Source organism: Mus caroli, unplaced genomic scaffold (genome assembly GCF_978045245.1).
Source record: "Mus caroli unplaced genomic scaffold, Mus_caroli_1 scaffold_13, whole genome shotgun sequence".
NCBI classification, from domain to species: domain Eukaryota; kingdom Metazoa; phylum Chordata; class Mammalia; order Rodentia; family Muridae; genus Mus; species Mus caroli.
This window is the reverse complement of record NW_028227268.1, coordinates 93,411,171-93,428,035: the sequence shown is the minus strand read 5'-3', so window position 1 is coordinate 93,428,035 and position 16,865 is coordinate 93,411,171. Positions and strand designations below refer to the sequence as shown.

At 44.4% G+C, this 16,865-nt stretch overlaps 2 protein-coding genes across 4 annotated transcripts in view; one reads left to right on the top strand and one right to left on the bottom strand.

Moving 5' to 3' along the window:
* The window catches only part of Eml6 (EMAP like 6), a 296,634-nt gene that overhangs the window by 132,492 nt on the left and 147,277 nt on the right, over window positions 1-16,865 (bottom strand). For all 3 annotated transcript variants that reach the window (XM_029483123.2, XM_085829048.1, XM_085829047.1), the window contains 2 exons: window positions 7,395-7,580; window positions 6,008-6,143 (listed from right to left, as the gene is read on the bottom strand). In XM_029483123.2, the coding sequence (XP_029338983.1) occupies window positions 6,008-6,143; window positions 7,395-7,580 (322 nt within the window). The remainder of the gene's footprint in view (window positions 1-6,007; window positions 6,144-7,394; window positions 7,581-16,865) is intronic.
* LOC147001571 (uncharacterized) lies at window positions 9,038-15,236 on the top strand. Its single transcript, XM_085829046.1, is given in 3 exon segments — window positions 9,038-13,319; window positions 13,321-13,703; window positions 13,706-15,236. Coding segments are annotated over 3 exon segments (4,416 nt in total). The 5' UTR covers window positions 9,038-9,324; the 3' UTR covers window positions 13,744-15,236.

Genomic DNA, 16,865 nt, shown 5'->3' with positions numbered 1-16,865 from the left:
ATTAGCTGATCCCTCTGAAGGGAACCGTGTTACAAACCTTTGCTGTTACACAATGTGCTTTAAAAACTTTGGAGTAGTTGTTGCTCCAGAAAAGATTCAGAAGCAGTATTTTTTTTTTTTTCAATATTTGAGGCCTCAGTTATATCCTAGAAAAATTGTGGTACAGAAAATTCAAGAAAGAAAAGACGATTTGCTTACTTCATATTATTTTCAAAAGCTTCTAGGAGACGTTAATTGGCTAAGACCTCCCTCACCTTAAGCTCATGACAGGAGGACTTAGGCCTTTGTTGGTTGTTATCAAGGGGGATACAAATTAACTGGTGAGAGACAAATAGCTTTGCAGAAAGTAGAGGAAGCTTCTATAATCAATAGTTAGCTGTTTATTTTAGTTATTGTTACTCAATGTGCCCGCAGCAATTCTTTGGCAAAGATAGCATTAATGTGAATTCATCTTTCTTTATCTCCAAGTTTTAACATCCTGTTATGAAGCTGGTGTGGTGTTAATAAAAAAATGTAGGATAGAATGATGAAAGTACTTTGTAAAGAATGTCTTAAAAATCTGATCAGACATCTATTCCTTGTTTTAAACAGCAATTAAATTGGTTATTAAAGAATACTGATAGCTGGGCGTGGTGGCGCGCGCCTTTAATCCCAGCACTTGGGAGGCAGAGGCAGGAGGATTTCTGAGTTCGAGGCCAGCCTGGTCTACAGAGTGAGTTCCAGGACAGCCAGGGCTACACAGAGAAACCCTGTCTCAAAAAAAGAAAAAAAAAAGAATACTGATATTTGGCACATTACATGGCAAACTTTTTAGGCAAAATTGATAATCATTATCCAAAAGACAAGTGTAGAGAGCTCTTTGGGGTGCTGACATTGGCCAAGGACAAGAAAATGGACTTCTGGCAGGAATCTGACATTGGCCAAGACAAGGAAGTAAGCTCAGGCAGGAATCTAACTTTAGGCTAGAGAAGTAGGCTTCAGGCAAGATTCTGGGCTTGGACAGGGAAGTGGGCTCAAGTATTTTGGTCATTATGACAAGCTCTTTTAAACAACTGCCATGGGAGTAATCACGGGACTTTGCTTACTGCCTTGCTAGTTCCTTATTGTACTGCTTGCCCTGATACTTGCATGTAATTAAAATGCTATAAAAGCAGATTGGGCAAATTAAATTTGCCTTCAGTCTCAGAATTGACTGGGGTCATGCTACAATGTTGTCCGTCTTTTTTCCTTTTAATCCTCACTCCTGCACTGGAGAACCTGTTGACTGACTGAGCAGGCTTGATCAGACAAGTTGTTAAAATTTGCTCCTATGCATGTTTTAGTATTTCCTGTAAATTTAGGCATGCATCCAATAAAAATGCATCTACCGTATTTATAAACAGCCCTTCTTTGGGAAGAGAAGTATATGTGATTGGATCACATGTTTATTCTCGTGAGTTTCCCTCTACTTCAGCACAAATGATTGAACCAGGTGCTATAGCCACTATTTTTAAAGTGTTGAAAAACCAAGCTTTTAATTTGTATACTGATAGCATATGTCTGTCTGTCTATCTATCTATCTATCTATCTATCTATCTATCTATCTATATCTATATCTTCTCTATATCTATCTATCTATCTATCTATCTATCTATCTATCTATCTATCTATCTATCTCAGGGCTTACAATTGCTTGAAATTGTTCTTTTTTTAGATATTGCTAATTCTTAAATTTTGCAATTGTTTATGCATATACAACTCAAGTTAAGAAAAAGTACTGTTTCTTTAAAGGACTGCCCTTGGACATTTAATAACTCATCCTGGACTGCCTGGGTAAAACTTGGTAAGGCAGTGCCACAGCAGATTTGTATCCCAGGCAGATTATAGGCCTTAAACAGGAACAATTAGCCACATAATCTCATTATTTACATGATCAAAATAGTAATGGTTTGAGATAATAATTTGGTATTTTTAGAGAATGTGCATGTCAAAGTGTAAAGACTTGTTCTCAGTGTCCTCGGTTTCTACCTGTTCCACATAATGGTGTTAATTCTCAAGGACTTATACTTAATCAATTATTGCAAATGGATACTCATATTTCTGATTTTAGAAAAATAAAATATGTACATGTGACTATTGATATCTTCTCAGGCTTTCTAGTTGCAACTGCTTTAACAGGAGAAGCAACTACAAATGTAATTAGTCATTGCCTGCATTGTTTCTCTATGCTGAGTGTTCCAAATCAGATTAAGACAGATAATGGAACTGGCTATTACAGTCAAGCATTTGAGATGTTTTGTCAACAATGTAATGTTACTCATATTACTGGCATTCCTTATAATTCTCAAGGACAAGGTATTGGGGAGCTTTAAACAATATCTCCTTTAAAAATAAAAGGGGGAATTATACCCTCCAAAGTCACCAAAAGCAAATCTTGATTTTGTCTTATTTGTTTTAAATTTTTTTTCAAACTGATGTTAAAGGTCAGTCTGCAGCAGATCACCATTGGCATCCAGTTACTTCCAGTTCATATGCCATGGTTAAATGACAGGACCCCCTAACTAATACATGGAATGATCCTGACCCTGTTTTAATATGGAGGAGAGGTTTTGTCTGTGTTTTTTCACAAAAAGAAGACAGAGCCTGATGGCTGCCTGAAAGATTGGTTTATCAAGCAGACACAGATCCTGTGTCTTCTAGTAAGTGTGATTACAATTATGAAGCTGGCTTGAGATCTTTATCAGTCAGCTGAGTTAATTTGGAGCATAACCTCCATTATTTCCTGGGAAATAACAGTTTTTTTCTGATGATTCTCAAAGCTACCTCCCCCACACCAGGAGGCCAGGCTTTGTGTCTGATCATTGCTAATTTACAACTGAATTGAGTGCTTGGGACATTTCCCACAGACAACCTTAATCCTGTTTGCTCTTAACTTTTGACTTTGTATTTTAAGCAGTTTGGTTGTTTCACATAGAATCATCTTTGGCAAGCTCATTCATTCACCATGGCAGTTATTCATTGCTGTGAAGAGATGCATTGAGTGCATATTGTGGATTTGGTCTGAATGGGAAAAAGGTGTGCTATGAGGGCTGGCAGTCAGAGACAGCCACTGATGATCTATGACTCTTATCAATCTAAGGCAGAGGCATGTGCCAAGAGGCTGTGTTTGTTCATAATAAACACTAAAAGGCTGTGTTTGTGCAAATAAACACAAGCAAGCTTCACGTGTCCTCTGGGATGGGTAAGAAAGAGTATAGAGACAACCCAAGCCAGGTGCTGCCGCCAGCCACCATAATTCTCAGGTAGGACCATGGAGCATAAGTAAATCTTATGCCCCAGTTCAGCTAATTTTTAATAAATAAAAAGGAAGAAACTGTGCCCTTCCCCAGCCTTGTGTGGGTGGGCTAAGTCAGACCTTGTTTTCCACAATCAGCCAGCCCACCTAGGGTGGAGTCTTCAGACCTAGGTGAAGTCTGTTGTCCTGTCACAACTGTAGCTTCCTGCAAGAAGCCAATACCTGCTGAGCAGCTGAGCTTGTCTTCCAGAGAGATCCTGGAAAAGTGATGAGATCCTAGCCAAGTAGGGGATGGGTTCACCCCTTTATACTCAGACTGAAGAATTAAAACATTGGGCCTTGAACAGAAACACTGTCTTGGTCTCATTCCTCTCTTGTCTGTCCTTCCCATATATCTCCAGCTTTCCTTTCAGGAACCCAGTTCTTCATGGCTGCTGGTGGCTACAGACATTTAGTTAGTTATTTGTGTGTGTGCATACACACACATGCACATGCATAAATGCATATGTAGAATGCATATGAGGGTCAGATGTCAACTTGCAGTAATCAGTTTTTTCTTCCTATCATGTGAGTTTCAGGGATTGAACTCAGGTTATCAGGATTGGCATCAAGTACCTTTTAAGGTTGAGCTATCTCACTGCTCCTGATTGATATCTTCAAACTTTAGACACAAAGTGAAAGACTAGGAAAAATTCAGACCCCCTAGCACCAAGAATGTAGGTTATCCAGTTCAGTGACCCTGTTCCAGGAACTGACCGACCACAAAAGTTAGATTAAATTCTTGAGAACAATCTCGAGAAGCAGGGAGTTTCCCCTTGTGATTTTTAGTACCTCCTTGTGATTTTTCACTCGTATTTTCGGCATTTTCCAATAACACCCTCCCTTCCCCCTTGGGTTGTGTTTTTTTTTTTTTTTTTTTTTTTTTTCCCTTTAAATATCCCCTTTCCCAGCTACTCAGGGTCGAACTCCTCTACCCCTGCGTGGAATACCAGTCAACCCCAGTGCGCTGGTTCCTGTCAATAAACCTTGTGCGATTGCAGCAAGGATGGTCTCACAAGAGACAGTCCTTCTTGGGGGGGGGGGGTCGTGTCATCCAGAGACTTGAGTGAGGGTCTCCCGTCTTCAGGGGTCTTTCAAAAGTAGCAAGTATGGTGTTGTAGAATTAGAACATGACCATGAAAATGTTCTTGCTGAATGTTTAGAAAGTCTTTTTAATAAAATGGAAAATAAAAACAAAACCCCAGAAAAGAACCACAAAACACAATTTCCATGCAAATGAGGTCAACAGTCATTGTCACCCAACAGCAAAAAGATGGGGGGGGGGGGAATTCATGCATATCAAAAGTCCATCTGAAGATAAAGTCACTCCTATAGTTTTACATGCACATTGAGACCAAGGCAATCCTGATACTGTTTTGCCTGAATCTGCTCCTCTCAAATGTGCTTTACTTCCATTTTTGAAGCAGGGAGTAGGCAGAGCAGAGGATTAAGATCTCTGTGAGGGTGGGACAGTGTGTAAGGATCTGCTGTCCCCTCTGTCTCCTCCTGTCTGTTCTGCTCCTCCACACCCTCCTTCTAGCCTTGCTTACCCTCACTCTGCAAACACTCAGAGGATGGGTGTCTGGAGTTATTTGGTTGAAAGATTTTGCTTTTTTAAAAATGTGGCTCTTAGAAAAACTAACTTGCTTCTACATATTTATATGTTCTTCTGAATAAAGTTGCTTAAAACCACATGATATTGTAGAGAATTTAAGGACCTTGACTTTGTCTAATTGACAGAGTAAAGAAGGAACCAAATTCTACAACTTTCTAAGAAGCCTGGTGTTAGGTATCCACAACTCCCTAAGAGAACCAGTGCAGTCTCCAGAAGAGCTGTGCGGCACTTTTTATAGTGAATGGCAGAAGGAAGGATGTAGCCTGTGGTGTGACATGAGTCACTATGTGAATGGCAGAAGGAAGAAGGTAGCCTGTGGTATAAGGTGAATCACAACATCCAGCTCATTGCTCAGTTGCTAAATTTAAAAATAAAATTTGATTGGAAACAACACTGCTTAGGGAAGATAGCCTGAGGACATACGGTCCATGTTTTCTTCTCTCTGCTCTCTGATGTCTACCCCAGCCACCTCAGTGCTACAAGTGGCCACAGGTTTATTTTCAGAGGCTACACACTGTCACATTTACTGACTGTCTTGTCCAGAAATTCTTCATCACTGAAAATAATCCCATACTCTGGGAAAGCGATCAGCTTTTTCGCCGTAATGTTATCATCTGTCTTTTCTACAGGATCACTGTAGCTTTGTGCTAAGCAGGGGAAAAGATATCTACTCATTTTCAACATACTTTGGAGCTTGTATTCAATATTTTTATGTAAACCCTTAAAGTCTTCATAGAACAAAGCAAATACTGTCAGGTAGAATATAAAACTTACATAATTAATTCTTTTAAAAACTTTCACTTTATAAGTGATATGCCTCATGCATGTGTGAGTACTATGTGTATACCTAATATACACAGAAGCAAGAAGGCACAAGGTCCCTGGAACTGGAATTACAGGCACTCATAAGGCGCCCTGTGGGTGGTGTGAACTGTATCCGGATCTTCTGTGAATGCTCCTAATAGCTGAGCTGTCTCTCTAGCCCTTATATTTACTTCTTTCTCTTAAACAAAAACACAAAACTTGACATTGTACGTAACCTTCTTAGAGCACATGGTAAGTACTAACACATATTTTACCTTTATATCCTTGTTCCGTCTCCCTGAGATCAATTTTGGTTATTGGTTTGAAATCAGTGTCCCATAATCGTATGCAACCATCTCGCCCACCAGTAGCAAAGCCTTCTTCACAAGCATACAGGCTGAAGATCCCAGCCTGTCAATTATAAGAGATAGAATTCAATCCCACAGTCACAAATGTCATTGTTGCTGAATCTCCATGATTAAAAATAACAGAGCAAAACTAATTAAAGCAAATGCTGTTTTCTGCTGAAATCTGACAGCAGATCAACATACTTCATCTCAGCTGGATCGCAGTAATTACAGCCACCACCAGGAAGCAAAGCAATTCCAACACATCTAATTTGATAAGATTGTTACCGCTACCACCCAAAATGTTAGTTATGAGTGCCTTGGTAAAAGCAGATGCAGAATCACATTTCTATATGACAACTGAGCCTTCTGAAACAAAGACATTACAAAAGTGTCACACTTAAGTCATAAGTTAACGAAGTAGAGACACAGACTAGGGGCATGGTGCCATACCATTTATAAGTATAGGGGTATCTGAGGCAGATCTCAGCCTTTCAGGATGGTGTCACTTTTGACAAGCCAAAAACTACAAATAGCATCATGTCAGCATTGTGTACTATTGTGTACTATTGCATGACTCCCTTTTCATATTTAAAATACCTTGACTCTTATTTTACTTGATTTTTTTCAAAGCTATTATGTTACATTATGCTGACAGAGAGAAACTTATTGCTGAGGCAGCAGATCATTTAATGAATGAAGACAAATTCTGACCTCTTAATTATTTTAAGAGTCATTTGACAATGAAACCAAGACAAATGGTTTTCACTGTAGATGATAGGGAAGACTCTAAAGTGTCTAAACTATTTCACTGAGTTGTCTAAGGTTTTCTTCATGGGAAGAGTAGTGAGGTCTGGGGATGCAGCGTAATGACAGAGGTCTTGCCTAGTGTGTAAGGCTCTGGGTTCAATCTGCAGCACTAAAAGTGGTAACAGTGAATAAATTTGGATCAGCCAATTTAAAGTTAAGGTGAAGGCTGGATTTAGTATGGATTCGCCACCCCCCCCCCCCAGGTAACAAAAGTATCTTGAGAAATCTTCATGAGTCATTTCATGTATGTGTATGCATGTGTATGTGTGTGTGTGTGTGTGTGTGTGTGTGTGTGTGTGAGTGTGTGTGTGTATGTTTATGTGTATGCGTATGCTTATATTTATGTGTATGTGTATATAACTGTTTGAAGTCTAATTGTAAAGCAAAGGGCAGAAACAGAGAGATGTGTGGCCTTAACCCATTCAGTACATCGTCTACATTACATCAATCCATATTACATCATCCCTCATTACATCATCTCAGAGCCCCATATAGCAATACTCACACTATGTGCTCCTTGAATAGTGCGGACTAAGGTGAGCCCTTTCCAGACATAGATGTCACCGTTTAAAGCACCAGAGTATGTGATGTCTTCTTTGGCACATGCAAGGCAAAGAATAGTCTGAAGATCTCCTGTTTTGCCAAATATGCCTCTTTTTGCAGTCAGGGCATTTCCACATAGTGTCCAAAACTAGGAAATAATAAAATAAATATATGCTGGAGTAGAGTACTCTATATACATTCCATTATTGGTATTTCCAGTAATTTTACAGAATATATTTTATATGAACTGAACATAAATAAATTGTTTCTCTGTGTCATCAGAGAACCACAAAAAACCCTGCATACCTCTAGAAGCATAAGAAAAACTCACAACGATATTTTTTAACTTTAAAAGCTCCAAAATTTCGAAATGTTAATGTTTAATGGCATTTAAATGACCCCAGTGTTCACAGAATAGAACTGTTCTTTTATCAAATGAATATAGATTGTAGAAAAGTTCAGAAATGTAGTTAAGTATAAAAAGAAAGCCACATCTACAGCACATGCCTGTAATCTTAACACTTGGGAGGCAGAGGAAGGAGGAACATGGCACACTGGAGGCTAGCCTGGTCTACACAGCAACTTCCAGGCTATCCAGAACTACTTAATTAGGCCATACATAGAAAATGTGATGTGATATGATGTGGAGTGGGGTGTGTGTGTGTGTGTGCATTAATGTACTACATAAAGAAAAAATGGTTAGGAATAACTTCATATTAGCATAACACATATCACCTAGCCATTTTAAAGTATGTACATATATTTTACAAACTGCTTTCTAGGCTGGTTGGTGGAGTTGGTTAGAGCATAGTGGCAATAAAAATAATTCCTTTTTAACCAAAGTATTATAGTTTGCTTTTTTTTTTTTTTTTTTTTTTTTTTTTTTTTTTTTTTTGCTTTTTTACTATAGAATCGCTAACATATGTTTCTAAATACAAGTGATACTGAAAGGAAATAAAACTTGAGACCTGTGATTCATGTAATGTATGTCAAATAGCCCAAAGAGTTGTTTGTGAGCTTTGAAACCTGGGGCTGAGAACATAGCAGAACAGACCAGGACATGCCCGGGCAGGCCCATCGCTTCCCTATCTCCCACCCCTCTGACCTCAGGCTGCTGATGTTTAAATGGACCAATCATGTGAAACCGCGCCAATTCCTCCCCCAGCCCCACTCCTTTTCTATAAAAACCCCTAGCTTCCAAGCCTCGTGGTCGAATCCACTGTCTCCTGTGTGAGATACGTTTCGACCCGGAGCTCCGCCATTAAAATACCTCGTGTTGTTACATCAAGGTGTTGTGTTCTATTCGTGATTCTTGGGTGCACGCTGAATCGGGAGTTGGGTGGGGGTTTCCCCACTAGGTTCTTTCATTTGGAGGCCCCAGCGAGATCTGCGTGACACCCAAGAACCCCGAAGGACCCCTTGGAGGTACGTTTGTTTGTGTGAGTCTTGTATGTTGTCTGTTGTCTAAGTGTGTAAGTGTGAAACCGCTGAACTTGTGTCTTGGTTTTTCAATTCTGAGATTGTGGGTTTGAGTCCCACCTGTGTTACCAGTTCTGGTTTTCTGTATTCTGGCAGCTGCCACTGAGGACTGTAAGGACCCTAGTGGCTGTGGGAAGACGACGGTCTATTTCCCCACGGGCTGCAACCTTGGAAGACGTTCCGAGGGAGACCCTGGAGTGCCCAGGGTACGGAACAGTCAGGAGGACCTGGCTGTTGCCCGGCAGAGTGAAGAAGAGTGAGTGCTCTTCCTGCCAGAGGAGTGGACGCGGAATCCCACTCCGTCAGAGGTAGCGTTTGGCTGGTTGTATAAGTCCAGACGCGGACGAGTGTGTTTGGATGTCTTAGTGTTTTCCGTCTCTGTCATTGTGTTGTGTTTATTCTTATTCTTCACTATGGGACAGACCGTGTCTACTCCTTTATCTTTGACTAAGGACCATTGGACGGACGTTAGGGCTAGAGGACGAAATTTGTCAGTAACAGTGAAAAAAAAGCCATGGATGACTTTCTGTTCCTCAGAATGGCCTGTTTTTGGAGTAGGTTGGCCAGCAGAAGGAACTTTTTACTTACCCACCATAAGGGCTGTGAAGGCCATTGTTTTTCAGGAGGGGCCAGGATCGTATCCAGAGCAGCAACCGTACATCACGGTATGGGAGGACTTGGCACGCTACCCACCCCCGTGGGTTCGCCCATTCCTCCCGCCTCTCCGCCCTGGCACCAAGATTCTAGCCATCCGAGAAAATGGTGAGAAAGAGAAACCGAAACCACCGCTCGGGGGAGATGATGACCGCAGCACACCAGTAACGAAACCCCCCAAGATCTATCCAGAGATTGAAGAACCCCCTGAATGGCCCGACACCCCTCAACCCCCACCATATGCTTCCCAGCCCCAACCTTCAGCTCCCTCCGGACCCCTGCCTCAGGCCCCGGCCGGAGGAGGGGGTCCCTCCACAGGAACAAGGAGCCGGCGAGGAGTCACCCCTGAGGGGCCTGCGGATTCAACCGTGGCGCTCCCCCTCAGGGCTATTGGGGCTCCCCCTGCCGATCCGAACAGTCTACAGCCCCTACAGTATTGGCCTTTTTCCTCTTCTGACCTCTATAACTGGAAAGCTAATCACCCCCCTTTTTCAGAGAACCCTGCAGGACTCACTGGGTTGGTTGAATCATTAATGTATTCACACCAGCCGACCTGGGATGACTGCCAGCAGCTTCTGCAGACTCTATTCACAACCGAGGAGAGGGAGAGAATTCTCCTTGAGGCTCGGAAAAACGTCCGAGACGAGGCTGGGCGCCCTGTCCAAACTCCAGCTGAAATAGATGAAGGATTCCCGCTAACCCGGCCCCGATGGGATTATAATACGGCACCAGGTAGGGAACGACTGTCCAATTATCGCCGGGTCCTAGTGGCGGGTCTCAGAGGTGCTGCCCGGCAGCCCACGAATCTGGCCAAGGTAAGAGAGGTTATGCAGGGAGCAACTGAGCCCCCCTCAGTCTTCCTCGAAAGGCTCATGGAGGCTTATAGGAGATATACCCCATTCGACCCCACGTCTGAGGGTCAAAGGGCCTCAGTAATTATGGCCTTCATTGGCCAGTCGGCTCCTGACATTAGGAAGAAGTTACAGCGAATTGAGGGCTTGCAGGATTACACCATAAGAGATGTAGTTAGAGAGGCAGAGAAAGTGTATCATAGGAGAGAAACAGAAGATGAAAAGTTAGAGAGAGAGAAAAGAGAGAAAAGAGAGGATGAGGATAGGAGAGACAGGAGGCAAGAAAAGGTTTTGACTAGGATCCTGGCCGCAGTAGGAGAAAGAGATAACGGAAGAAAAGGTAGACAGTCAGGGTACCTGGGAGACAAAAGACAGCAGGGACCAAGGAGACCCCGAGAAGGCAGGCAGCGCCTGGAGAGGAACCAATGCGCATATTGCAAGGAAATGGGCCACTGGAAGAGCGACTGTCCGAAAAAAAAACAAGAGGTAAAGGTACTTTCTCTTGGAGAAGATGAAGACTAGGGGGAACGGGGCTCGGACCCCCTCCCCGAGCCTAGGGTAACCTTAGAAGTGGAGGGGACCCCTGTGGACTTTCTAGTTGACACGGGAGCCGAATTTTCAGTACTCAAAACACCTCTAGGAAAAGTGAAAAAAAATGAAAAAACCTTGGTGATTGGGGCCACGGGACAAAAGTTGTATCCATGGACCACATCCCGAGTAGTAGACATAGGGCGAAATCGAGTAACTCATTCATTTCTAGTCATTCCAGAGTGTCCTATGCCTTTATTGGGGAGAGACTTACTAACCAAGTTAAAAGCACAAATAACTTTCACCTCTCATCGACCGGAGGTTTTCTGGGGAATAAAAGTGCCCCAGACTCTAGAGCTGTCTTTACAACTAGGAGAGGAATATCGACTTTACCAAAATAAAGTAAAGCCCCATGAGGGATTACAGGACTGGTTGAATCGATACCCTCAGGCATGGGCAGAGACGGGAGGAGTGGGGATGGCAAAACTGGTCCCCCCCGTGGTGATTGAACTTAAGTCCGGGGCCACCCCTATAGGGGTCCGACAATATCCCATGAGCAGAGAAGCTCGAGAGGGTATACGCCCCCAAATCAACAAACTGCTCCAACAAGGGATTTTGGTTCCATACAAATCCCCTTGGAACACTCCTCTACTTCCAGTAAAAAAACCAGGGACCAGTGACTACCGTCCAGTCCAGGACCTTAGAGAAGTCAATAAGAGAGTTCAGGACATACACCCCACGGTGCCAAATCCTTATAACCTCCTCAGCACCTTGCCACCTGGTCGGACATGGTACACAGTCCTGGATCTCAAAGACGCTTTTTTCTGTTTGAGGTTACACCCCAACAGCCAGCCCTTGTTCGCTTTCGAATGGCGAGACTCCGAGAGTGGACAAGCCGGACAGCTCACATGGACGAGGCTGCCTCAGGGATTCAAGAACTCGCCCACTTTGTTTGATGAAGCCCTACACCGAGATCTTGCTCTTTTCCGAGCCAATAACCCACAGGTGACTCTTTTGCAATACGTAGATGACCTGCTCCTAGCTGCAGAAACACGCGAGGACTGTGAAATTGGGACCCATAACCTCCTGGGCGAGTTAGGTAAGCTGGGGTATCGGGCCTCTGCTAAAAAGGCTCAGTTATGCCAGATAGAAGTGACCTACCTAGGATATGTCCTGAGAGATGGACAACGGTGGCTCACAGAAGCCAGAAAACAAGCTGTTATGCAGATCCCGGCCCCTACTACTGCTCGCCAGGTAAGAGAGTTCCTGGGGACTGCCGGGTTTTGCAGACTCTGGATTCCCGGATTTGCCTCACTGGCAGCTCCCTTGTATCCACTAACCAAAGAGAAAGGGGAATTCACCTGGACCAGGGAACATCAGCTAGCCTTTGAAACGCTCAAAAAGGCACTGCTGCAGGCTCCAGCATTGGCCCTGCCAGATTTAAACAAACCTTTCACCCTATACATTGATGAAAGAAATGGAGTGGCAAGGGGAGTTCTTACCCAGGTTTTGGGACCATGGAAGCGCCCGGTAGCCTACTTATCAAAGAAACTGGACTCTGTGGCCAGTGGATGGCCCTCCTGCCTGCGAGCGATAGCAGCCACGGCTGTGCTAGTAAGAGATGCTGACAAACTGACTATGGGCCAGAATGTTACCATAGTGGCCCCACACTCTCTTGAGAGCATCGTCAGGCAACCACCGGACCGCTGGTTGACCAACGCCCGAATGACGCATTACCAGAGCCTATTGCTGACAGAGCGAGTAAGTTTCGCACCCCCAGCCATTCTCAACCCTGCCTCCTTACTACCTGAGGCTGACGAGGCCCCTGCACATAAGTGTGAAGAGATACTGGCAGAAGAGACTGGAATCCGGCCAGACCTCACAGACCAACCTTGGCCAGGGGCGATGACTTGGTTCACAGACGGAAGCAGCTTTGTGGTAGAAGGTAAGCGGAGGGCTGGGGCAGCAGTAGTAGATGGAAAGTCTGTCATATGGGCCAGCAGCCTGCCAGAGGGTACATCAGCTCAAAAAGCAGAACTAATCGCACTAATTCAAGCCTTAAGGCTGGCAGAAGGAAGGACTCTTAATGTCTATACTGACAGCCGGTACGCTTTTGCCACGGCTCATGTTCACGGAGCAATATACCGACACCGTGGACTGCTGACGTCTGCCGGCAAAGATATCAAAAATAAAGAAGAAATTCTCAGCTTATTAGAAGCTGTTCATCTGCCCCGTAGGGTGGCAATTATCCATTGCCCAGGACACCAGAAGGGAACTGGGCCCGTTGAAAAAGGAAATCAAATGGCAGACCAAGAAGCTAAAAAAAGCAGCCCAAGGGCCAATGACTCTGGTGGTGAGAACCCAACAGCCCACTGCTGAGGAAATTAATAAAAGAACCCTCACAGAAGAAGAGGGGCGAGATTACTTAGCTAACATACACCATCTGACTCATTTAGGAACTAAAAAAATACTAAAATTGGTTAGTAAGTCCCCCTATTACATTCCTGGATTAAAGAGAATTGTGCAGGAGATAGTAAAAAACTGCCGTGCTTGTGCACTTACCAATGCTGGGTCTAGCAGGCTCCAGGAAGGAAAACGACTGCGAGGAGACAGGCCTGGAGCCTACTGGGAAACTGACTTCACTGAGGTGAAACCGGCTAGGTATGGAAATAAATATCTCCTAGTTTTTATAGACACCTTCTCAGGATGGGTCGAAGCGTTCCCCACCAAGAAAGAAACAGCTAATGTAGTGGTCAAGAAGATACTTGAAGAAATCCTTCCCCGCTTTGGGATACCTAAGGTAATGGGGTCAGACAACGGACCTGCCTTTGTCTCCCAGGTAAGTCAGGGATTGGCCAGGCAACTGGGGACAAATTGGAAATTACATTGTGCATACAGACCCCAGAGTTCAGGACAGGTAGAGAGGATGAACAGGACGCTAAAGGAGACTCTGACTAAAATAGCCTTAGAATCCGGTGGAAGCGATTGGACAGCCGTTCTCCCTTATGCCTTGTTCAGGGTTCGGAATACACCTGGACCCCTTGGCCTAACTCCATTTGAATTAATGTATGGGGCACCCCCACCCATTTTTATGACTGTAGGGGATAGGAATCACCCGGATGTGTCTTTCTCTCCTTCTTCTAGTCTTTTGGCTCGATTAAAAGCTCTCGAAATAGTAAGAAAAGAGGTCTGGGAACAGCTAAAAGAAACCTATGTTGCTGGTGACACACAGGTGCCGCACCAGTTTGAAGTAGGAGACGCAGTCCTGGTGAGGAGACACCGAGCGGGAAACCTAGAACCGAGGTGGAAGGGACCCTACTTGGTGCTACTGACAACGCCCACCGCGGTCAAAGTGGAAGGAATCCCCACTTGGGTCCACGCATCCCACGTCAAGAGAGCACCCCCTGGAGTCAGCCATGATGAGTGGACTTTGGAGAAGACTACTAACCCTTTTAAGTTGCGCCTGCTTCGTAAGAGCGATCCCAAAGGACTTCAACCCCCACAGTCCTGTTCAACAAACGTGGGAGGTACTCAATGAGGGGGGTAGGGCTGTATGGACAATCGCCGAGGTACACCCTCTGTGGACTTGGTGGCCTGATCTTTTCCCTGACATCTGTAAGTTGGCTATAGGAGCCCCTCCTGGATGGGACTTGGAGGGGTACTCTGACATTCAGAGGGCACCTTTAACACCCCCTCCGTACGTAGAAAAACATTCGAGAGACCCATGGGGTGGTTGCTCTAACCAAAGGGATAGAAGTATGCTTCGAACCCATCCCTTCTATGTCTGTCCCGGGCCCCACCGAAGTCAATCCCTTAATCCAACATGTGGAGGTAAGGCTGACTTCTATTGCAAGAGCTGGGGTTGCGAGACTTCAGGTACAGCCCACTGGAAGCCCTCCTCAAGCTGGGACTATATTAGAGTAACAGCCAACTATTCCCTAGCGTCTTATGTACCTGGAGGATTCGACCTAGACGAGTGTACTGACTGGTGCCATCCGCTCCGTGTCACCTTTACTGAACCAGGGAAAAGAGCTCTGGGATGGACAAAAGGGTATACCTGGGGTCTTAGGATTTACAAGGAAAGATATGATGAGGGATTATTGTTCACCATCAGACTAAAAGTAGAGACCCCCTACAATCCTTTAGGCCCCCCAACCAAGTCCACACCCCTCACCCATACTATTCCTCAGCCTACTCCGGTGATTGCGGACCCTCTTAGTATGGCTGCTACCACCCAACCTCCCACTCCTCAGGTACCTCTAATTATTACCCCTGAGATTCCTTCAACAAGACAGAGGATGTTTAACCTAGTGAGGGGAGCCTTTTATGCCCTTAATAGAACTGATCCAAGGGCTACTGAGGACTGCTGGCTATGCCTGACCTCGGGTCCGCCTTATTATGAAGGAATTGCTTTCAATGGAGATTTCAACAGAACCAGCAGCCATACTTCCTGCTCTTGGGGAACAGGACAAAAACTGACCCTGACTGAAGTATCTGCGAGGAGTCCAGGTCTCTGTATAGGCACCCCACCTTCCACTCACAAACACCTATGCGGACAAATTCAGTCCGTGTCCAGAACGGAAGCTAATTACTATCTTGTACCTTCCCCGGTTGGATGGTGGGCTTGCAATACAGGACTTACTCCCTGTGTATCAACTAAGGTTTTTAATTCATCTCATGATTTTTGTGTCATGATCCAGCTGTTACCCCGCGTATATTATCACCCTGCATCCAGTTTAGAAGAAAGCTATGCTGGCCGGCGGTCGAAAAGAGAACCAATTACTTTAACCCTGGCTGCATTCTTGGGAATAGGTATGGCAGTAGGAGTGGGGACAGGAGTGTCAGCTTTGATAGAAGGAAGACAGGGAATTCAGTCTTTGAGGGATGCTGTCAATGAAGACCTAGCGGCAATAGAGAAGTCCATTGACGCTTTAGAAAAATCTTTGACCTCCCTGTCTGAGGTAGTTTTGCAGAACAGGAGAGGTCTTGATTTGTTGTTCCTAAAGGAAGGAGGACTGTGTGCTGCCCTTAAAGAAGAGTGCTGCTTCTATGCAGATCATACAGGAATAGTTAGAGACTCTATGCAGAAACTGAGAGAAAGATTAGAGCGAAGGAAACGGGAACGGGATGCTCAACGGGGGTGGTTTGAGTCGTGGTTTGAATCACGACCATCTTGGATAACTTCTTTGATTTCCGCTGTAGCTGGACCAATCCTTATGATATGCTTAGCTTTAGTTTTCGGCCCCTGTATAATAAATAGAGGAATGGCTTTTATCCAGAGTAGAATTGATACAGTAAAACTCATGGTTCTTCAAAGGCAATATCAACCTATAGTTCAGGTAGATGAAGAGTTAGGGGACACCAATCTCTAAAATTCTATGATTAGAATTAGTCTAAACAGAAGAAGAGGGGAATGAAAGGAAATAAAACTTGAGACCTGTGATTCATGTAATGTATGTCAAATAGCCCAAAGAGTTGTTTGTGAGCTTTGAAACCTGGGGCTGAGAACATAGCAGAACAGACCAGGACATGCCCGGGCAGGCCCATCGCTTCCCTATCTCCCACCCCTCTGACCTCAGGCTGCTGATGTTTAAATGGACCAATCATGTGAAACCGCGCCAATTCCTCCCCCAGCCCCACTCCTTTTCTATAAAAACCCCTAGCTTCCAAGCCTCGTGGTCGAATCCACTGTCTCCTGTGTGAGATACGTTTCGACCCGGAGCTCCGCCATTAAAATACCTCGTGTTGTTACATCAAGGTGTTGTGTTCTATTCGTGATTCTTGGGTGCACGCTGAATCGGGAGTTGGGTGGGGGTTTCCCCACTAGGTTCTTTCAATACTTCACAAAGGCACACAATCACCCAGGCTTCTCCATTTTGTTTGCACACATCTTTTGGAAGATGACAAGCTTAAAGCTTGGA